The 24,079-nt window shown below is 40.4% G+C and overlaps 2 protein-coding genes across 4 annotated transcripts; one reads left to right on the top strand and one right to left on the bottom strand.

Moving 5' to 3' along the window:
• Positions 1-9,676: 9,676 nt before the first annotated feature.
• On the top strand, positions 9,677-18,402 carry LOC306791232 (CMP-N-acetylneuraminate-beta-galactosamide-alpha-2,3-sialyltransferase 1-like). 3 transcript variants are annotated; one of them, XM_079287861.1, is made up of 9 exons: positions 9,677-9,812; positions 11,405-11,438; positions 14,042-14,091; positions 14,236-14,310; positions 15,915-16,111; positions 16,205-16,384; positions 17,077-17,101; positions 17,202-17,321; positions 17,489-18,402. In XM_079287861.1, the coding sequence occupies exons 3-9, from the start codon at positions 14,080-14,082 to the stop codon at positions 17,654-17,656; spliced, it is 777 nt and encodes a 258-aa protein (XP_079143987.1). In that variant the 5' UTR covers positions 9,677-9,812; positions 11,405-11,438; positions 14,042-14,079; the 3' UTR covers positions 17,657-18,402. The 3 variants fall into 3 exon arrangements, with proteins under 3 accessions (XP_079143987.1, XP_079143985.1, XP_079143986.1); XM_079287859.1 differs by having other exon boundaries at positions 14,042-14,310; XM_079287860.1 differs by lacking the exon at positions 11,405-11,438 and having other exon boundaries at positions 9,742-9,812; positions 14,042-14,310.
• Positions 18,403-18,543: 141 nt separating this feature from the next.
• LOC306791231 (CMP-N-acetylneuraminate-beta-galactosamide-alpha-2,3-sialyltransferase 1-like) lies at positions 18,544-23,612 on the bottom strand. The gene is made up of 6 exons (XM_079287858.1): positions 23,374-23,612; positions 22,611-22,807; positions 22,330-22,509; positions 21,265-21,295; positions 21,045-21,164; positions 18,544-20,944 (listed from the first exon to the last, which is right to left on the bottom strand). The coding sequence occupies exons 1-6, from the start codon at positions 23,602-23,604 to the stop codon at positions 20,777-20,779; spliced, it is 927 nt and encodes a 308-aa protein (XP_079143984.1). The 5' UTR covers positions 23,605-23,612; the 3' UTR covers positions 18,544-20,776.
• Between the last annotated feature and the right edge of the window lie 467 nt (positions 23,613-24,079).

The raw sequence follows: 24,079 nt of genomic DNA, 5'->3' as shown, positions 1-24,079 counted from the left end.
TCAATAATACCCAGAACCCCAAAAATCCATATGGGGCAATGAGGTGAAGTATGTGGTGAATTTGAGCTGAAGGGAGCGAGCAGTCGCCACCACAACCAAGTGTTCAAGCCTGTCAGTGAAACACACTCAAACAGTCAGTCATTCCCAGCCTCCCCAGTAAAACCATCCAGGTACACGTTACACAGGAACTTTGGAATGATTGTATTTATTGTTGTTCACAAAAGGAACATGTGTTGCTGAAATCGCCCGACATAACTTGTTTGGTTTGTAAATCATATTTTCAGACAATATCAAGGTCAATGGGTGAAATCTATGCTTCTGGTTTTCTCACAATAATTAAATGTGTTTCATTGTGATATGAATTTCTTTCGAGCAAAACGCAAGAGAGCAAATATCTTCGGTCGGTATTACATTTTCTATATCATCATTAATATACTTTTGCTGAGCATTGTTCTCCTTTTGTCTTTGCTGTTGTATTCTAAACCTCTTGTTTTGGCTAAAAGCACATTCTCTTCAATAAGTCAGTCAATCTTTTATTCCTAAATCTATTTCCAAACATTCTTTTTAAATATTGCTCCAATATATTTAATTGTATTTATAATATATATATAGCTCTTTAACAATGCTGTTGCTTATGAATCTGTTCACATCTCACACAAAAGGGAGAGACTGTTCCACTCCACTGCACAGGGAAAATCAGTCTCTCTTATAATAGCTCTGGGCAATTTCAGACCACACAGAATGACAAGGGAATCAATTTTCCTGGTTAGGTTATAGATGGATTTTCTTCGCTCGGTCCTTTCATGAGAAATAACTGAGATATGTTATATGAATTATTAAGAAATCTCCAGCAGTGTTACACGCTGAGCGCTACACAGCTTTTCTGAACCCTAATGAATATTGTTCTTATTATTATACATTCAGAGAGAATTTTTGAAATTTGCATTTGTTGATCTTGCTTTACATTTCAGACTCCAAAAAAAAGAGAAAAAAACGGGCAATCAGAGTTATCTCGAAACACATTCATGTGCACTGAATATTAAACCGTGAATAAATGTCCTGTAATCCATCGCAAGTTCACAGTTAACTTGGCTCGGCTGAATAAAGGGGAGATGGCGAGTAGACGGATCCAGCCTGACCTCATGTGGAGGATACCGAACAAAGCAGTTTACAAAAACTGCAATAAAGGCTTGCTGGTTTGCTTATTTCTCTGATAATATCAAAAGGTTGAATTCCCCTACTTAGCCCTCAGTCTCTACCTTTTGTCAATATGTCCTTGAGCAAGGCACTTAACTCCTGCATGTTCCATCGACGCTACAACTGAAGCTCAGAATATTGGCCCCTGTTGTGAATGTAACGCAGTGTGTTTACAAAGAAATACGCAAAGAAGAAGAGAGTCAAACTGTCCACTCTGATGCATCAAGATGAGGACCTGTATTGGGCTAATGAGTGCACTTCTTATTAAATACATCAACATACTTGTCATCATTTAACACAGCGGTGGATAAGGACACAGCCCTGAGCAGTAACACATCAGCTGGCAAATGCTCAAAGCTACAAGGTGTTTGTCAAATTTCACCCAGGTGCCACATCACAGTGATGTTCATTTTTAGTGATCGCCAGCTGGTTATTGACAGAGCACATAACTGTGTTGGACTGAACCTTTCCCTGAAGCACCGATTGAACCAGACAGTGGAATGTGGAAGCTAACGCAGAGCCGAGGTCAGCAACGTACGTATCACTGTGTACCTTCTGTGAGTATACTTGAGCTGTTTCCTGTGTCACGTAATGAATCACAATAATTTAAGAACTGTTACTAGCACTTATTTATATATTTCAATTAATAAATGAGATATGTAATTGGTGATCAACAGTGACATTTATTCATTTCCATTTATTAATAAAAAAAACAGCTGAGGACCGAACTTAACAATATGAGTTAACTCCAACTGTGAGTTCATTTTAACTTGCCTTGGTGAAAGCGCAAAGTTTAAATTAACGAACTAAACAGGAGTGCAAAGTTTAAATTAACGAACTCAACAGTAGCGCAAAGTTTAAATTAACTAACTAAACAGGAGTGCAAAGTTTAAATTTACTCAACAGTAGCGCAAAGTTTAAATTAACTAACTAAACAGGAGTGCAAAGTTAAATTAACTAACCAAACAGTAGTGCAAAGTTTAAATTAACTAATTAAACAAGTGCAAAGTTAAATTAATTAAACTAAACAGCAGTGCAAAGTTAAATTAATTAAACTAAACAGTAGTGCAAAGTTAAATTAACTAACCAAACAGTAGTGCAAAGTTTAAATTAACTAATTAAACAAGTGCAAAGTTAAATCAATTAAACTAAACAGCAGTGCAAAGTTAAATTAACTAACCAAACAGTAGTGCAAAGTTTAAATTAACTAACTAAACAGCAGCGCAAAGTTAAATGAACTATCTAAACATTATTGCAAATATTTTGATATACTTGAATACTTTGACTGCTACTTAAATTTGAATACCAAACGTTCTTGAAACTTGTTGTCATTGTTGCATTTCTACTTATATTGAAGGGTCGCAGTAACCACTGTTTAACAGTCAACCGGTTGCTTCCCTTTAACCAGAGGCAGACCTTATGTCATGTGGTAGATGCAATGGCCCTCTGCTAAGCATTCAACTTTTATACAGCTGTGAAAACCACTGTATTAAAAATGGCTGAATGTCAAGTGTCCACCACGTTACAAGGTTATGTTCCGACATCCACGGTCCAGGCTCACTGTGGGCGGGGCTCTGTTGCCATGACGATTACGTCAATGTTGGTGTCGAGTAACCAAAGGTCAAAATAAAGACAAGTGAATGAAAACGGAAGGAAACTTAACAGGCGGCACGGAACCGTCAGAATATCAGCAACAAAACAACTCAAACTTCAAACTAATTCACTGCAGTGGACGTCGACCTCAACGGTGGTGTTGGAGTCATCGTTTCTGCCGGTAAGGAAGACGTCAGCTGGCAGAAGGTTAGGGTCACAGACAAGCTAACGGTAGCTACAGCTAACGTTATGTGAGCGAGCGAGCTAGCCTAGCCTAGGTCGTTGGCTAACAGGAGCTAGTGCTAACCACATTACACTGTTTGCTTTGGCAGGCTGCCTGTTAAAGACAAAAGTTACTTTAAGCAGTTCGCTAGCGAAACAAATTAACTTAATGTAATTGGCGCGTGTTACTTAAGGCTACATTGCTATATAAAAGTTAGCTTTTTTTCCCCAGTGTTGCAGTCAGTCAGGATAGGACACAGCAAGCTGGCCTTGCAACAGTGACTTGTTTCCCAGCTGTGTAACTTAACTGACATTGCAGTGACGTTACCGTTATACCGCAAACACTCTGTCGAATAACTATTTACCTAACCGTAGTGTTAGCAAATGTCATCGTTAGCCCATGCACCAAGTTCTTGCCATAGCAAGCTAGCTTGGTAATCTTTGCAAAGCAGAGGACTAAGTCCAGATAAACAAAGTTTTGTTTTGTGGACTCATAATTCATAGAAACGCATGGACATGAATCATTAGACTTAGTAGATGCTTGGCAGCGAGCTTGCAGTTGAATGTCTTTGTGCGATGTCATTGAAAGTCGTCCTCAGCATCAGCATGTTTACCCAGTTAATACTTGCACAGAGTGATGGGAATGAGGTCAGGCTAACTTCTCCTCTGCATTTGTTTTAGGACAATTCAAGACAATAATGCCTTTGACGCTGGAGTCTGGATTCACTACGGACATCATCTGCAGTGGCAGTCAGTGTGTCATCAGGATCAGATGGCCATTTTCCACACTGTTTGCTACACCTGCGGCTAGAAACCCACACAGTTTTTTTTTTAGCATACCACATAGGAATATCTTAGAAAAGATAAGGGAAGGCCCTCAACTGTTAACTCATGTCCCTGCTGTCTAGATCTTCCATTACTTGTAAACATTGTGACGTTGTCTCTGGCTGTGCACATTGTCGTCTTTGACTGAGGAAGGTAGTTTGGGGCTGTAAACATCCCCGACTGGAAGCTGTCTATCTGCAGAGCTTTCAGTCTGATGTTTGCTGCTGCTGACTGCCTCCACCTCCACAGAAATGGAAGCGCTAGCTGAATGTGCTGTGTCCATTTAGACCTGCTGCTTTAAAATCCAGATGAAATTGTCTGTGAAGGTTGTATTACTAGTTTGTAACTAGGTCGCGTTTGAACCATAACATCTATACCTAAATCCTCAATATCAGTTGTTCAGACTCAGTTCATGTAAACATCCTACACTCAGCTGTAATCAGTTGCGGCAGAGGCTGAGAGAAGGTTGTTTACTTGAAGTGGCTGGAGTGACACGGACACAAAGCGAGCTGAGCGAAGGGCCTCCACATCAACGTCATACATCAACGGTTAAGTCAATAAACAACAAATGTATACGCGTTTTAGTAACATTACGAATCATTTGTTCGTCACGACCTCTCACTTATTGTGTTCTTTTTTTTAAATTACAACCTTATGGGTTTTGAGACGTTTTTTCTGACAAATGAATTTGAAGACGTCATCGTTGGGCTTTGAGAACTTGTTTTAGGTTGACATCTCATATGCTAAACGATTCATTGACTTTTGTAATGTAATTAATAATTAATAATCATTAGTTGCAGCCCTAACGAATAGCTTAATAATAATGAACAAATGAATGTAAATGTGTTGTCATCTTGTTTCCTCGCTGCTTGACAGGGTGTGATGCTGTTGACATGAAAACTATGCAAGCCAGCTTAAGGATGGGATGTTATGGTGCTTGTGTTCTTTCAATGTAATACAAGTGGTTGGACATAAAGTCACCTAAAATACGATATGTGGAATATATGGAAACACAGTTTAATATCGTAATAATGGTGCAGGTTACCACTACAAGTAGAGAGCAGCATAGGGGTAAACGATAAGAGATCATACATAGTTGAATGAGCCGCAGTTCATCTCCATCAGACTTCCTGTTCCAGCTTTCAAATTGACCTCTTAAACGCAGTTCTAAAAATAGAGGCCCGGCTAGGGCCCAACAGTCTCATTTCTGGATTCATCCATTTGTCAGCAGGAGTAGGTTAGTGAGTTTATTTTTACCATCATTTGTGGCATCACATGTGCTGCTGTGACAAAGGCTTGTAAACTTCAGTATCTTACTCATGAATGAGATTCTTCAGTGACTTAATATGTAATGTATTTAAGTTGTGTACAGCTTTAAGACATTTTGTAAAAGCAGATTTCATGTTTTGCACGAATGTAAGTATCTTGAAAAATGTTGAAATTAATTAAACTGAACATAACTTAAAATCTCAACATATTTTCATCTTTTGGACTTTTGAAGTGCTATGGTCCAACCGACAATTATTTATTGATTCGTAAAATGTTTCGCTAAAAATTTAGAAAAACCTCACGGTGTTATGATAAAGCATCAGATGGGTTTGAAATGGTAAAAGTATGATTTAGTTTTTTACATTTACAAGCAAAAAAGGTGTATGTACATATAAATATTTTTGGACTCAAAACAAATGTTTACATATGTATTTTATTTATATCATATGAATTATTTATTCACTTTCTGCATCATTAAGTTAACATAACTGACATTAACAAGCTTAAGATTTGATTTTCATCATACAGTCTAAGTGCAGCACATACCGTAGACTCACCACTAGATGGCAGACTTGTGCTTCTATTTGATCAGCAGCACTTCATTCAACTCACTGCCATCCCGGACAAGCCCCCATACAACCCGGCTCAAAGGCTGCAACACAAAGGGAGACGAGACAAGTGTAAACCTAATAAATACACATTCATTTTAAGGGATACAAAAACTAAACAAACAAAACAAATAAGTAGCCGTTTCAGTCAAAGAAGAGGAGTCTTTGTTACCACACCAGGATCAGGTGTGGCATCTAGATCCTGAAAGACAGCAAACAGGACACCGACTCCTCGTGGAAGGGAGGGGCCGTTCCACAACACTAACAAACTACAAAGGGTGAAGTCACCACCTGATGGTCTCCAAAGTTAAGTCCCCCATCTCCTCTTTGTTCCTTGCATACAACACAAACACACAAAGGGTGAATGTGACACGTAATGGAGGCCGTGCTTAACAAACCATGTGTGTATGAAATAAATGTATGTGTGTGTGTGTGCATATGATTGTGGGTGGCGGTTTGATTTGACGGTGAGGTTGCAGATTGCAACCAACTGAAACTTCCCCCTCTGCGTGCCAAACGTGTAACACAGTGGCAGGCTGTGTGTTTCATACCTGGGCCTTCAGAGCTGTCCTACTACAGTTGAGCCTCCTCCTAATAACCTCATTATGACGCCAGCATGACGGAATGCTTAGTCATTAACGGGCAATGGATATCGTCCAAAATCAATGGAATTAACATAATGTCAAGAACAAACTCACAACAACCTAGTCGCTAGGGGTGTAACGGGTCACACAATTCTTTACATACAACGACATGAATACACATGTAGGCCTACTGGCAATCAGTCCTGCTCCATGTCCTTTCTAATTTATTTTAAATACTAAAGCCTTTGTGTGCCTTACAACCAGTTTCAGTTGTCTGACCCGCCCTGATTAGTTTCACCTGTCCCTTTTGAGCCCTGCTTTCACCCAACCTCCTACTCCTCCTCAGGAGTAACATAAAACCTACCGCTCTCAGCCGATGTTCAGCACACTTTTGAAAAATTAAGACACATCCAAAATGAAATAAATCATGACAAAAGTCACACACTCAAACTGTGGGAATTTGTTACATTTGTCGATGTTGCATTCGAAGCTAAACTAAACCATCGGTCTGTAATTCACATTGTGGTTTATTAAATAATAAAAAAATACAAAGAGACCTTTCAGCAGCTCACAGGTTTCAGCCTCACATAGATTGAGTAAGGCTGAAAGACGGTGATGACAGACTGGTTACCTCACGTATTGATGACCTACTTTCATTCAAAATCAGTATATTGTAGGTGTGTGGAAACAAACAAGCAGTCGAGTATTCCCTTTGGCTGCACCATGTGGCCGTGGGGGTTCAGCCAACCGTACAGGTTGGTCCAGATCCAGATGTGCTGGTTTAAGGCGGTCAACCGACACGTACTCCAGCTTGCCGCCCATGTCGACCTTGCAGGTTTTGTCTCCGGTCTCCAGCACCCGAAACGGCCCGACGTAGGGGGGTTGAAAGGGTCCACGGTGGCCGTCCTGGCGAACAAACACATACTCCGCTGACCTGAGGCTGGACGGGACATATGACTGCGGAAGGCCGTACTGCGACCTGGGCACTGGTTTAAACAGCCTGGCTTTTTCCAGGAGCGTTTCCCGCTGCTGGGTTGCAGACCAAGGGTCTGTGACTTTGGGGATAAACTCCCCCGGGACCCGCAGTGGCTCTCCATAGACCAGCTCAGCCGATGAAGCTTGCAGATCATCTTTGGGGGCTGTCCTGAGCCCCAACATGACCCACGGGAGCCTGTCCACCCAACTGCTGTCTTTGAGGCTGGCACGGAGAGCAGCTTTCATCGACCGGTGGAACCGCTCGCATAAGCCATTAGCCTGCGGGTGGTAGGCGGTAGTGCGATGGAGCTTCACCCCTAGGCTTCCTGCAACTGCATTCCACAGCTCTGATGTAAACTGTGGGCCTCGGTCTGAGGAAACGTCAGCTGGGGCTCCAAACCTGGCGACCCAAGCCTGAATAAATGCCCGAGCCACCTCATCCGCCGTTGTTGATGACAACGGGACAGCTTCTGGCCAACGAGTGGTTCGGTCTACCATCGTGAGGAGATGTGTGAACCCACGGGATGGGGGCAAAGGTCCTACCAAGTCCACATTCACATGATCGAACCTCCTTTCTGGCACCGAGAACTGTGCTAACGGGGCCTTTATGTGACGGTGCACCTTGGGGAGCTGGCACACCACACAAACCACTTTTTCAGCCCGTGCCAGACAAATTTTTCTGAGATCAACTTCTGAGACGCCTGTTTATTTCCATCCATACAAACATTTCCCACCTTCACTTCCTGTCACCCTTTAACCCCCTCTGTCACCAGGGTTACGCCCCTTTCCTTAAAGGGGCCCCGTGAATTCGGTCGTCCCCTACAATATTGTTATTTATAAATCATGAATGCCTTTTACAAATGTTATCTCAGGAACAAACGTCATATTTCCCACATACCTTGAAGTAAATAACTTGATGAGTGAATCATTTATCTTGAATAGAAACGGCAAAAGATTAGTGCCATTTACCAAACTTGCACCGGTTGGATACATGACACGATGTGTTTTGGTTCGAACATCTTTTTCATAGCCTTTGGTACGGCCACGGTTGATTCTAGATGGTGCAGAGAATATAACTTTTGTACATCTACATAAAAAAAAACTCTGGTGTAAGGATTTCGCCCATATTTTCAATATCAGCATTCAAACTGCATTTCACTGAAGACTGGAGCTGATGATTCACTGTACCTTAGAACAATATCATGAAAATCTATGAAAGGTCCTTCAAATTACCAGAATCCCCCCCCCCCCCCCCCCCCCACACACAAGTATTGCAACGGCCAGGGCTGGATTGTGTCAAATTTGTGTGTGAACATCTGAAACAAGTTCTCCATTGGTTTATTGTAGAAACTGAAGATGCGTCCTTCAAACTGTAATTTCTGGCACATTTTTTTTGAAGTACCAAAAATAACAGATTTTCTTCAAAAATGACAGTGAAACCCTGTCCCCCAGAAATGATGGTTATATCATAATAAATTGCTTTCCCAATTGTTTGGACGAGTACAGGGTGGCTGTGACCACGGTGAGTTTTAACAACGACAAACCCTGGTTCACAGCTAAACTCAGACAGCTGAGGTTACCAAAGGAACAGGCATTGAGGAGTGTTTCCGAGCACATGTTTGAAGTGTCAACATACAGGTAAGGCTGTGAGAGACGCTCAATGACAGCACTCTGAGAAACCGCAACACCAGCACTCAGCAAGTTATTCTGCTTCTGCACTTTGAATTAGTTGAAATGTGCTATGCAAATAAACTTGCCTTGACTTGCTTCTGCACTTTGAATTAGTTGAAATGTGCTATGCAAATAAACTTGCCTTGCCTTCTGTCTGGACTGATCTCAGATTACAAACTGCAAGCCCACAACTCCATGACAGACCTACGCCAGACCAACGAGCTGAACGAGTTTACTGTTTACTGTTGCTTTGAAAGACAATGGGACAGTCCAAACCCCACGCCTCACCACAATGACTCAGAATCTGTCTCTTCCTCCACCCTGAAGCACTGTGCTGACCAGCTTTCTCGGGTGTTCAGACATTTTTAACAACCTCCCTGGAGACATGCCACGCACCAGCCTGCTTCAAGGCCTCCATCATCATCCTCGTCCCCAAAAAACCAAGGATCACAGGACTTAACCACTACAGGCCCTTCGCCCTGACCCCTGTGGTTATGAAGTCTCGGACTGCATTTATTTATACTAGAAATATCTTGATTTGTGAAAACACTAAATCCAGGCGGCAAAGGCTCTCGGGCATTTCTGTACAGCTTTCATGTATTTTCCTGAAGATCCGCAATTCATTATCTGAGTCAACAAGTACTTCTGCTTTACTCCCACTTCGCTCCTCTTTTGTGTCTTTAACCTCTTTACATTTGCACCATGGGCACTTATTTATAACTGATACAATAACAGAAACTCCTTCTGATCAGGTATGCCCCTGAACACACCGCAACGAAACGCCACTCCTCCTCAGAGACGTTTTACTGGAATGTTAGTCAGACTTTTTTCCTCCAGATAGCTAGAAGTGGATTTACTCTCTGATGAGGTAAGAGAAAACTAAAACAGTAATACTTTTTAACTGAAGATGATGGCAATAATAATGACTGAATCATTCTCCTTATAATTTGTGTTACGAACAACAATAAAGTTAATGTTTTTATTTGATAAATACTCAGTCCTCAGAGGAATAATACATATGGTGATATTTCTTTTGTAATGACAACAGCTGTATTTGCCTGATATAAAGACGAGTTTATATAAATTATAATATATATTAAATTCAGGGGTTGAGCTCTCCACTGCCAAACGGCCTTATTAGCTTTTGAATAGTATATGTTCAAACAAACAATAGGACAGTTTATGCAAATTGCCCTCATTTATGAATGTACACAGTGGTGAAGGAGTTAATCGCGGATCTCATTTATAACAGATGCAGATAATGATGCAGATCACATTTATGAATTAAAGTGCTACTCGTTTTTTGTTTAAAATTGTCGCATGTGATGTGTCCAACTCTCATTCCTTGATTTCTCTCAGGGGCTCCTCCATCAGGCTTCCCTGTATGTAGTTGTACGTTTCAAGCATATGAGGAAGTGGCATCACAGGCAACCGAGATCTTTATACCATATTTTACCAGTACTAACAGCAGGCCCAGACAGAGTGAAGGTACACGGGATCTCCAATTCCCACACTTTTATTAGCTCCGGGTCCAGTGCCAAACATCCTGTATGTAATGTAAATGTGCAGGGGGGGGGGGGGGCGGGGTGTACACTGTGTGGTCATTGAAAATGTGTTCTTATATGTTCATCACAGAAAATGAGCCAAGGCCAATGAGTCTGAGTAAAAAACAAAATGTATTGTTTCATTTTTCTTTTGCTAAAAAAGTGAAAACAGGTCTCGCAGACACCGAACACCATACCAGGGTTAAGTAAAAGTAGCAATAGCAGTATTGACTCCAGATGTGGAGGCATTTCTGAGGGGTCATTGACCTCGAACAATGTTGAATTCCAATTTCTGGCGATTATAAAAAGGATAAGCTAATGTTACCATTCAATATTCACAGTTTTTACATTCAAATATTGTACAAAGACAGTGCAATTCATTCATGAATAAGCTTAAAGTTACACTTGCTAAATGACAAATAAGTCAAATGTACAAATGTGGAACTTACAGATATTGGGAATTTTCCGACATATTAACTCTCCTCTGATGACTTTTCATTTCTAGATCTTGCCATTTCCGGAGCAGTAACACAGGGCAGTGCACTTGAGCGCTGCCTTTGCGCATTTAAGCTTCGTTTATACTCGCTTTAGTAAAGTGTAGTGTTGACTGAGCAGCTACAATGTTAAAACGAGTTCGCCTGCAGCAAGTCACTTAAACGACACGTTCGCTTTCTAGAACAATGAGCTGGTGTGTGTCACATTTCAATACGGGCTGCTTAAAGCCTCAGACCAATATGTTGAAAGTGAAGTTTGGGTTACTGCTGTTGGACTGCGATGGTTGAAGGGCAGCTGTTGTTCCAGTTTACTTTTAGCCACATAACCGGATAACTATTTAACTTGCGTTTCTTTAGTAGCCTACACGGTGGAGTTATTAATAGAGGGATTTTCTTTTCCCTTTTGTATTATCACGTTCTAGAGCGGGGGACGATAAGGAGGACCTGGAGCTGCTGGTATATGAATTTTGAATCTTCTCTCATATCATTGTCAAACATCTACTTCCCTTTTATACTCATTTATATTTGTATGATCTTTTTTTTAAATGTTTTTTGCGTAATTTCTTGAACAATATGTGATCCAATCAGAAATGAAAACATGTCATTATATAGGTGGTATTACGGACACCATTCGAAGAGATTTAAACAGTAGAAAAATAACTCTCTGAATTCAAAACTTTCAATAGACTTTAGGCCTTTTTCACAACGTTTAAGTTTATTTTTGAAATACCAAATATGTCATGACACTTGCGCATTAAATGTTATTTTCTCAGTATTAATTAAAGTATTGATATTAACGACTTTATAGACCCCTGGACTTTAATAGCTCACTTACTCATGTTATAACAATATTTCGCAAATATGTGTCATAGGTGTCGACAGTAAAGTCGTAATTTAATGAGAATAAAGTCGTAATATTTCAAGAATAAATCGATCTGCCCAAATATCAAAACTGACGCAATAACACAAACCCCTTCTGATCGGACACTCGCACACATGTTTAATGCACCACTCAAATTGTTTGACTGTATGATTTCATCGTATATTTTACTGTGAGTCATTTGCAGTTAACGCGACTGGAGACGCCGCGGTGCGCCACACGCACCGTTTCTTTCTCCAGTCAGCTCACGGATAACTCTCTTACTGATGTTGCCAGTTTCAAGCGGTTTCACGTCATTCAGATGGAGAGAGTTTGTGCGCTTTTTACGAAATAATTACCGACGTCCGTGATCGCGGTGACCTCACAACTGTCTTCCGCCATGATGATCACACTAGCGCATTCATCCGCACCAGTCGAGACGCTATTCTGCTGCTCTGGTCCTCTCGGTTTGCTCACTGCGAAGATCGTGCGACAGTTTGCTCAAATATTGGCAGATACGCCAAACCTTATATCGGATAAGTTTGTCTTGGGGTTATGGTCTGACTTTGTTCTCAGTATAATTGGAGTAGAAGCGGATGCAGATCATTTATTTAACTAAAATGATACACCAGAAACTGAAAATACTCCACTTGGAGTAAAAGTCCTGCATTTACAATATAAGAAGAAGTTAATACTAGAAAAAGCATTTCCTGCTGAAAATGCGTTGGAATGCTGAAAGCTGAAATTAATTGTGAAAAAATTGCTGAAAATTAAGAAATGGGAGACTCTGTCTGAAAAATGTTGAAGCCCGAAAGCATTTAAACTGCACTGCTGAAAAACCTTCTAGTTGAAATGTCTAACTATGGTGTCTGTAGCTGAAAGTATGAGGAAGAAGAAGGCTTTGAAAGTTGAAGAAGTATAACAGAATTGTATAATTGTAATTATAGTACAACAGTTGAGCTCGTATATGGAAGGTATTGTGCACTTTATGAAAGAAGCAAGACAGTTGCACCAGTGTTATGACGTTTATTTTCAGATGTGGAGGCATTTCTGATTGGACCTGAAGACATAGAGGGGTCATTGACGTCGAGCAATGTTGAGTTCCAGTTTCTGGCGATTGTGACGAGGATAAGCTGACGTTATAATGTTATAACGATGTTATAATTCATATTCAGAGGTGCTGACCACTGTGAAGTTACAAATGTAAAGGAAAAAATAGTCGCACACTCGTAGACACGATGCAAAATATATATTTAATAATTGACCGTCTTCTTCAGGGTAAAGAGGGACACAAACAGCGCCGCATGACTTCAATAGGGATAGGACACAGGTGTGTTCAAGCAGGGGCATGCCCACAAACAAACACATTGTGAGAGGAGCATATAACTGCTGCACGCTTCAGGTATTTAAAAAAATCACTTACAAGAAATGGTTAGAACAACGACACAGAGCACAAGGAGAGATATCATGCATATACATTTCAGGAATCAAATTCTTCCACACATGCAATACTTCATTTTCTATTCTTTCAATCATTTACATGTTATTGAAGGTCAAATTCAAAATGCCTCCACATCTGAAAATATTCTTTATGGTCTGAAGATGCGCTGGTAGAAATGTTATGCTTCTTTCACAAAATGCACAATTTAAAAAAAGTTTGTTTATCCGCTGCACTATTATCAGCAAAAGGTACTTCAAGTTTAAAAAATAAAAGTACCCATAATGCTGCCATTTAGTTGTTTTACTGATATATATATTGGATGAATGTGTTATTATTACTGATGCATTCATGCTTGACTTGCAATTTACTTTTGTAGTTGGTCGAAGCGAGGCTGATTTGAACTGTCTATTTGTTTTACACAGTTTTTTTTCACCATGAGCATCAAACAGAGGATGTCTGCTTCATGCTGCATATAGATGAGCTTGTCATCGCTTTGACGGACGTAACGTGAGAGCAAGGCGACACAAAGCGTACGGTAGTAAGAGACAAAGACAGGGAAAATAAGCTTCTTCTCAATTTACTACAGCCGAACGCTCAGAAAAAGTTGCTGAAGTAGAAAGTACAATATTTCAGTGGAGTAGAAGTATTAAGTAGCATAATATGGAAGTACTAAGTATCACAAATTGATTAATCCTACTGAGTTACATTCCACCACTGAATACTTTCTCTTGTGTATTTCACCACATGCTTTGTTTACAGATTGGAGCAGCTTCCCATTCAGCGTCACACATTCCAAGATGAAGTTAACAGTGAGCGTTCTCATTTTCCTGCTGGCTGTGACGGGCATCGGACTGTTTTGGAGAGCAGACATCTCACCATACTTCAAACTTCTGGCTAAAAGACACTGTGCTTGTGACCGATGTTTATCTGAAGGTGATTCGTTGTTTCAGCAGCGTTTCAGCAAATTAGATGAACCATTTTTGTCCGTAAACTACAATCTCTCAGAGGATAACTTCAACTGGTGGAAGGTAAGTTGTGACCTTGCAAAATAACAGTCTCTCAACCTGTAGTTCAAATCAGGATCAGAAAGTGAAATACAATCACTTTCAGCAGTCGCCATTACTGTGGTGGCTGAACTTCAGTTCTCAGTCTGGTCTTAGTTGGACCACTTCTCTCAATGTGAGCAGTAGAAAGGTGTCTGACTCGTATCCATACGCCGACTTCTTCATCCAGTGGTAAACTATGTTCCAGACTATCAACAGGACTCTTCCTGGGTTCCCTTCATCAGAGTCAAATCCCTTGTTTTGCCACATGTACTTAAATCAAATTAATTCATCTAATTTTGATTCCGATCAATCCTCCAGCAGATTCCACTGAGCAATTACAATACTCGTCGTGTTACCGTTTGATTAAACTTCAATTATTTTCTTGGTTACACATTCTACACATGTGCAGTGAGCACTTTTATAATATCCAATTAACTATCAACCAGTAAGATGCATCCAGTGGAGTGCAGATCTTGGCCAGCTGTGTCTGCAACAACCACTACTGTATCGGCCCTTTTCACAGCAGCCATTTTGACATGTCGTAGCACGATAAACACAGTTTTTTTGATCAAATTATTATTCTATTTAGTATGTCACGGCCATTCCACGAGGTGGTCCAGGGCCCTAGCCACCAATGAGCTACAAAAACTCAAAAACATGGTGTCAGTGGTGGAAGAGCCCCTTGATGTGGAGGAATCTGTGCCCATGTAGCTTCTTCTTTTCGTTTCACTGAAGCGTGATGGTTATATGACAGTTTCCCATTTCTTTACACATTCCTTTGCATTTTCATTGAACACTGCAAGGTCTTTTGAGTTGCAAGGGTTGGGTAGTAGAGGACAGACAAGGCAATGCTCCATAGTATGGCCCATGTAGCTCACCAGAGGGGACAGAGGGGGGGATGATTTATACGTTATAAAAATAATGAATTTAGCAAATACAACATTCATGCATTTTACAATATGAAAAATATCCTTTGGCTTTCAATCACTGTCAAGTTATTTAACCAAACATGTGCAGTTTCCCTACTTGAGAAGCATCGATCAGTCTACCCCGAAGGATTTTACTCAATTACTCAACAACTTTTCCTTTTCCTCCTTTTTATTTTTTGAGGTTCAGCATATTAGTTCATTCAGTCACGAAGCCATTTAAACCTTTGAAGCCATCTTAATCTTTTCAGGTGAAAAACTGGCTGCCTCTCAGGACTTGTAGACTCATCAGTCCTGCAGAGTCTTATAGCGGATCTCGATACCATGCGATCTCTGTCAGTGCGGCGCTCGTCAGATTACCGAGCTTGTTTACTGCGACACCGTGTCACTGCATGTCTCGTGTTCCAGGCAGAGTGGTTCCGCCCTGTCTCTTTTCAGAATACTCAGATTGTGTATATTGATTGTTTTACGAATTGCTTTACCGATTATTTTATTGACAATTATCTTTAAAATATTTTAAGTCGTTTATATTGCTTCTGTTCACATAAAAGAAAAATCCTGTTTGACTTGACAATCGTTGTGGTGACTGCGACTGACAATTTGTTTATTTGGTACAATTCATGCGGTCTAACTGTAAGTAATGTTTGGTGTTCCTGACAGAACCTACAGGGTCGAGGGCAACTCTTCAGTGTCTACAAAGAAAAAGTGGAAAAGCTTTTTAAGTTGGTCCCAGCCACTGCTCATGTTGAAGCATCCAGCCCTGACCGCTGCAGGACTTGTGCTGTGGTGGGGAATTCTGGTAATTTGATGAAATCACACTACGGACCTCTAATAGATTACCAGGACTTTGTCATAAGGTAAAAGAGTCGAGACAAACATGAACGTCAAAATTAACACCTTAATTTTCCTGACAACTACAGTGACATATGAAATATATTTGTACTATTTAGAATTAACAGCGGTAAAATCAAAGGCTATGAAGCAGATGTTGGGACCAGGACAACTCATCGTGTCATGTATCCAGAGAGTGCTGTGGATATAGACAACACCACTGTTCCTGTGCTGTTTCCATTTAAGTTAAAGGATTTTGACTGGTTTGTGAATGCCGTCAGCACGGGACCTTCTGGAAAGTGAGTCTTGTTTTTTATTTCCGTTCAGGTCGAGTTGCTACGGTCCGTCCTCTGAAGCTGGCGTTCAATCCTGGTGAAGTCACCCAGCGGTACGGAGTGAGGTGGACGGACCGCAGGGTGAAATTTAAACAAAGCACTAGAACAACTATACTATTCTTACAGTTAACCCTCTCGTGGGGCTGTACCCTATTACGTTGTTAGGTTGCAGAGCAGGACTGTGCTGGCAAAGGTAATACTGGTCAATCAAGTTTGATCGTTCCTATTCTGATCCGAGGTCAATTGAGTAACATCAGTCTGGAGCTGCTGTGGAGGCTTTGGATTTGGACTTCCTCTCTAAATGAGGACATTTAGACAACTCCAAACATGGCAGCAGAATCATTATAATGAATGCTACTAACCGAGCATATTCCTCTGCATTCCCACCACCACGTTTGTGGAAATAAGAGTGAAGTGTCTGTGACAACTGACCGTCAGTTGCTAAAACAACTTGCGCCTCTTAACATTCATCCAAGAAAATTATTGCAGCATCATTTCCATAAAATTCAAACCCTGACCAGTGGTGGTGTTTCCTTCATGCAAGGCAAACAAGCAGTTCCATTGCGTGAAGGCCTGGTATATCATTTTACTCACAAAAAAAGTAATCATTTGGTGTTGAGTTTAACATTTCATGCTTTTTTTCAATATGTGCCAAGAAAATCTAAGTTCAACAAGGATTTGGTGAGTATTATTTTTGAATGTATTTGTCAATAAACTTTATTGGCTCCAAAGGTAATGGGTCATATAATATATTTAAATACTAAGTCTGATTTCATAACAGGTGATGGTCCTTAACCCAGCGTTCATGAGGTACGTTCATGTCGTGTGGCTGCAGAAGAAGGGCTATTATCCATCCACTGGCTTCATGACTGTGGTTCTTGCCCTGCATCTTTGTGACGATGTAGGTTTATTTTTTAATTGAGTGAATGTCGCGACACACTAATGATTGACAAGTTGATGCTCATGACGATGAAGAAAAAAGCGCGTAATAGCATGTCATTTAGTGAGATTTATTAACGCTTTTACCACATTGTCTGTTCCTAAAATAGTTTGCCTTTGTTTGTCCAGGTCCATGTGTTTGGTTTTGGAGCAGACAGTGATGGAAACTGGAGTCATTACTGGACAAAACTCAGGAACACAAACTTAAAAACTGGAGGGCATCCTGGAGGTGAAGAGTATAAAATGATCGTGGAGCTATCGAAGCATCAAATACTCAAGTTTTACACGGGGTGGTGATGTTTCTCTCAGCATTTAACGTATTCAAGCCTTGATAGTGAATCACTGACAAAGCAAAACAAGACTAAGAAGTCTTCAAGAAACATCTCTTGCCAGACTAACTCCCCTGCTGCACACGTTAAAGATTAAAAATGTGAGCGATAAATCATCCATGATCTAATGGAGAGGGAACCAACACGACATGTAAAGTTACTGATCCTTTCAGATCTATTCACTGTGTTATAATGTTTTAACGAAAAATGGTCTTTGGAAGCTTCTTAGAAGTAAAAATACATGAAGCTGTCTGAAGCTGAAGGCCGTCTTTGATGAAACTATCGTCAGACAGGCCCAGAAGATCATTTCAGACCCCACTCATATCCTCCACCCTGAATACCAGCTTCTTCCCTCAGGCAGACGCTTCAGAGTCCCCCAGTGCAGCTCAACCGCTTTAAGAACTCTTTTGTCCCCTCGTCCATCAAAGCCCTAAATGGCAAGCTAGCCAGAGCTTAACCCTGGAACACCGATTTGTATTCATTTTAATATCTTAACTATACACTACTGGTGCGTTATACAATGGGCAGTGTGAAATGTGTTTGTTGGCCGGTGGCAGTCTTTTGTAAGTACTGCAGGTACTGTGTGTCTGTGTATGTAATGTGTGTATGCAATATGTTATTTGTATTGTATTGTTTTTTAACAGCAGACACTGTACACTGTATGTATGTTTCCAAGACAAATTTCCTGCGGGACAATAAAGTCTATCTTATCTATCTTTATCTTAAATGTATTTAACTGATGTAATAAGTGACGTTTTTTCATATTCTTTGGGTTTTGGAGCATTTTCCTGTATTTTACTTGTTATAATATGTTACTTGTTGCTGTACATTTCACTGTTAAAGGGACAGTTCATCCCAAAATCAACAATCCATATTTCTCCACTTACCTGGGTGCTATTTATCGTCATTGTTTTCATGTGAGGTGAAATCGGCCATATTTCCGTTAGTTCCTACACAAAACTGCTCACCACAAGTTCTGTGGATCATCTTGATTAACCGGGTCATGATTTCTGAAAAGAGACATTGCTGTTAAGTCGAACAAAGTGCCATATAATGCCATCATATGCCAAAGGGGGACATCTAGAGCAGGGGCCTTCAATGTTTTTCAGGCCAAGCACCCCCAAACTGATAGAGCGATGGAGCAGGGACCCCTGATTGTATAAAATTGTGTTTTATATTAAATGGGCCTAGTGAATGAACATACCTTTTTATTGTGCATTCAGTACTAAGCTATTCAAATAATACACAGGTTCATATATTCATGTTTTCATTTTAAACAGGTACAGTGAGTAGGGAGGCCGTGCCACTGCCTTTTATGAACACACCTTGTCAACTGATACCAATGCCAACATCAACATTGTCTGTCAATTGCATGATAATCATGCACACAAGCTGTTCAAATTGATGTTTTCATTTTAAATGTGGAAACGAAAAATGAGTGATGGCCTATTAGTACCACTGCCATGCATAAAGATACCTGTTATCTTTCATACAATACTGAACTATTAAAATAATGGACACATTCATGTTTAGAGAATTCTTTTTTATTTATTTTTATTTTCTAATCAACCAAAGATTTCGCGGACCCCCTGCAGTACCTCCTGCAGGGCCCCCTGTTGAAGACCTCTGATCTAGAGCATTTAATGAACTGTCTGTAGTTGGGGAGTTCATGGCTGAGGTACAATAAGGAGTCTGGGTTGGTCCGCTCCACACACAGTATCTGGGGTCTCATTTATAAAATAGTGAGTATAAGATTTATACTAAAAGTGTATGTGCGCTCAGAAGCCGAAAATGGTGTACGGCAAAAAAAAATTGAACTTATAAAACCTTGCGTAGGCCTGCCTCTGCTCAATTTATTTTTATAAATCCCAAATCAACCTGTAAATATGCTTAGCTGGTTCAGCCTTACATCCCACCCGCTACACGCCCACATTCAACCATAAATGGTCAATGCAAAGACCCTTAAGAATGTTGATGCATAAACATGAGCCTATAAATAAATAAATAAAAACACATTTCCACCGTTCAATAACTTTAACTGGATACATAGGGTGTCAGGTGCATACTCCACCAAAGCAAAAGTAATAAGAGAAAATTATGCAGTCTGCATACAGGAAAAGGACTTTTGTGTTTTTAGATTTCCTTCTACATTGAACACAACTTAGCCCCACATTATCACTCGAAACAATTTCACCGTGAAATAACGGTAACGTGCTGAAGCTTTTTACTTTTACGGTATATTACCGTAAACCTGGTCTTCCACGCCCATCTTACCTGCAGCCCATTCCCTCATTCGTCCCTCACTATTTAGGCCTGTTCACTTGCACTTGATCCCTTCCAGATTGTCTTGTGTGTCACTGCCAAGATCTCCAGCATTATCCTTGTTATTCCATATCTGCCTGTTTTGACCGTGCCTGCCTGTTTTTCGTGACCTTGCCGGAACTCTATTAAATCGAACTGTCCTTGTATATCTGTGTCGTGCTTTTAGGTTAACCATTACACATACATTATGTACATGCTTTTAATGTGATAAACTCTGTTGTGGACATCAGTTAAATACATTTAATAAGGTCCAGAACACTTCACCATTACCCCAACGTGTTTTAGTCTACTTCAGTTATTAGCATATTTTTGTCACAATCATGAAGACACTTCTACAGGTGGCTATATCATCTATATAGTATACATACATGTGTATAGATCTTTATCATTTCATAGTGTTTCTACCGTCAGTAGCACAGCGATCATCACTACTTCAAAATTGACTTCTTATGAATGTAAATTGACAGATAATTGTCTGTTTAAACTTTGGAAAGATTGTAACTTCATGTACTTATACGAACCTCCCAAAGGCCATTTTTTTGTTCAGATTTTGTACATTTTTCCAGAAAGAAATGATGCTCTGTGCATTGGTACATGCTCCCTTTTGAATTTCAATTCAAACTTTCAATCTTAATCTGAAAGGTTTAACGTGTGCAGCACGGGAGTTCGTCTGAGAAGAGATGTTTCCTGGAGGCTTCTTAGTCTTGTTTTGCTTTGTCAGTGTTTCACTATCAAGGCTTGAATACGTTAAATGCTGAGAGAAACATCACCACCCCGTGTAAAACTTGAGTATTTGTTGCTTCGATAGCTCCACGATCATTTTATACTCTTCACCTCCAGGATGTGGTCCAGTTTTTAAGTTTGTGTCCCTGAGTTGTTCCCAGTAATGACTCCAGTTTCCATCACTGTCTGCTCCAAAACCAAACACATGGACCTGTAAAAACAAAGGCAAACTATTTTAGAAACAGATTAGCATCCACGTGTCAATCATTAGTGTGTCACGACGTTTCACTCAATTAAAAAAATAAACCTACCTCGTCACAAATATGCAGGGCAAGAACCACAGTCATGAAGCCAGTGGATGGATAACTGCCCGTCTGTTGCAGCCACACGTCATGAACGTACCTTATAAACGCTGGGTTAAGGATCATCACCTGTTATGAAATCAGACTGAGTCTTTAAACGTATTTTATGAACCATTACCTTTGGAGCCAATAAAGTTTATCGATGAATGCATGAAAAAATAACACTCACCAAATCCTTGTTGGCCTTAAAGTTTGATTTTCTTGGTACATGTTGAAAAGAGCATGAAATGTCAAACTCAACGTCAAATGATTCTGTTTTTTGTCAGTAAAATGATTCTGACAGAAAAGTAAAAAAAGTTTTATTTCACATAGAACTCTGTAGACTTTTTAAAGAAATCCCAGAAAGGACACTGCTTGTTTGCCTTGCCTACATGAGTGTTTGCATTTTTTGCAAATTATGCTGCAGGAATTTCCATTCATGAATATTAATATTGACAATATAAGTTGTTTTAGCAACTTGTCACAGACACTTGTGGTGCCTTTAATCCTGTAAGTACAGCCCTTCAGGGAGAATACTCTGCTGAAGTATAATTTCACACTTATTACCACAAACGCGGTGGTGGGAATGCAGAGGAATATGCTAGGTGAGTAGCATTCATTGAAATGATTCTGCTGCCATGTTTGGAGTTAATGTCCTCATTTAGAGAGGAAGTCCAAATCCTATGCAAAGCCTCCACAGCAGCTCCAGACTGATATTACTCAATTGACCTCGGATCAGAATAGGAACGATGAAACTCGATTGACTAGTACCTCTGCCAGCACAGTCCTGCTCTGCAAACTAACAACTTAATAGGATACAGCCCAACGAGAGGGTTAACTAGTTGTAAGAACAGAATAGCTGTAGTAGTGCTTTGTTTAAATTAGTTTAAAGTGTCAGTTCACCACCAGGTCTGAGCTGAAGCCCACCTGCTGCATCATAAAAAAAATACAAACAAAAAGGTCAAGGGGCTGAGAGATGAAACCACGGCCACTTCATCAGGACAAAACTCAAGCTGCAGCGTCGACAAATATAACAAAGTTGATGACACTGATGACAGTGTAGCTTGGAAAATTGTGATATGGCATGTGGCACTGAACGTGATGGATTTACTGTTCATCAGACCACAAACGAAACACCAATGCGGTCCGTCCACCTCACTCCGTACCGCTGGGTGACTTCACCAGGATTGAACGCCAGCTTCAGAGGACGGACCGTAGCAACTCGACCTGAACGGAAATGAAAAACAAGACTCACCTTCCAGAAGGTCCCGTGCTGAAGACATTTGTTACCCAGTCAAGATCCTTTATCTTAAATGGAAACAGCACAAGACGAGTGGTCTTATCTAGATCCACAGCACTCTCTGGATACATGACACGATGAGTTGTTTTGGTCCCGACGTCTGCTTCATAGCCTTTGGTATGGCCTCTGTTAATTCTAAATAGTACAAATATATTTCATATGTCACTGTCTTTGTCAGGAAAAACAAGGGGGTTTGGGACATTGATGAACGTTAATGTTTGTCTCGACTCTTTTACCTTATGACAACATCCTGGAAATCTATTAGAGGTCCGTAGTGTGATTTCATCAAATTACCAGAATTCCCCACCACAGCACAAGTCCTGCAGCGGTCAGGGCTGGATGCTTCAACATGAGCAGTGGCTGGGACCAACTTAAAAAGCTTTTCCACTGTTTCTCTGTAGGCACTGAAGATTTGCCCTTGACCCTGTAGGTTCTGTCAGGAACACCAAACATTACTTACAGTTAGACCGCATGAATTGTACCAAATAAACAAATTGTCAGTCGCAGTCACCACAGTGATTGTGAACCAGAAGATATTTGTTTGTATTGTGAAATGCATGAATCTTGTATTTTCTGCTAAATGAATTAAGTTCAGGGATTTGCCTCGGATGAAAATCAAGATTGATATGATTAAATATTTCTTACATGAGGATCATGCGGTTGATCGTGTGTGTGTGCTTGCATCCGCGAGGTAGTGACAGAGTGATTGCATGAGTGAGTGTGCACCTCTATATCCGTCCAAAGCTAATCCCTCGTTGTGTTGCATCAAACTGCATATTATTTTGTGTTGTTTTGGTGTGAGTCTCCTTGTTCTGGCCTTCATACGTCGCTGTTTGTTTTTGAGTTTTTAGAGCCCATTGGTGGCTTGGGCCCTGGGACTGAGAACTGAAGTTCAGCCACCACAGTAATGGCGACTGCTGAAAGTGATTGTATTTCACTTTCTGATCCTGATTTGAACTGCAGGTTGAGAGACTGTTATTTTGCAAGGTCACAACTTACCTTCCACCAGTTGAAGTTATCCTCTGAGAGATTGTAGTTTACGGACAAAAATGGTTCATCTAATTTGCTGAAACGCTGCTGAAACAACGAATCACCTTCAGATAAACATCGGTCACAAGCACAGGGTCTTTTAGCCAGAAGTTTGAAGTATGGTGAGATGTCTGCTCTCCAAAACAGTCCGATGCCCGTCACAGCCAGCAGGAAAATGAAAACGCTCACTGTTAACTTCATCTTGGAATGTGTGACGCTGAATTTGAAGCTGCTCCAATCTGTAAACAAAGCATGTGGTGAGAATGTAGTCAGTGGTGGAATGTAACTAAGTAGGATTACTTAATGTGTGATCTTAGTACTTCCATTTTATGCTACTTTATACTTCCTTTATTACTCCACTTCCTTAGGAAATATTGTGCTTTCTACTCCAGCAACCTTCAGAGGATTTCGTTTTGTGCATTCGGCCTTTCGTGGGGCCACGCGCTTCAAGTTGAAAATCTCAGAACTTTTTAGAAAATTGCTGATGACGTCTGTAGCGCGCGGTGCCCCCGCACGCCTTTTTAATTAAATTACATTTTAAAATTTTTTAAATATTTAAAAAAAAAAAATTTAATTTATCAAAAAAATAAAAAGTAATCAATAAATAGGAGGCATTTTGTTTGAAATGAACAAAAGTGAAACGAGGATCCCTCAGTAGTGTGTGTGCGAACTGAGA

The sequence above is a fragment of the Melanostigma gelatinosum genome, assembly GCF_949748355.1.
Source record: "Melanostigma gelatinosum genome assembly, chromosome: 17".
Classification (NCBI taxonomy): domain Eukaryota; kingdom Metazoa; phylum Chordata; class Actinopteri; order Perciformes; family Zoarcidae; genus Melanostigma; species Melanostigma gelatinosum.
The sequence above is the reverse complement of the archived record's forward strand: the minus strand, read 5'-3'. Positions and strand labels throughout refer to the sequence as shown.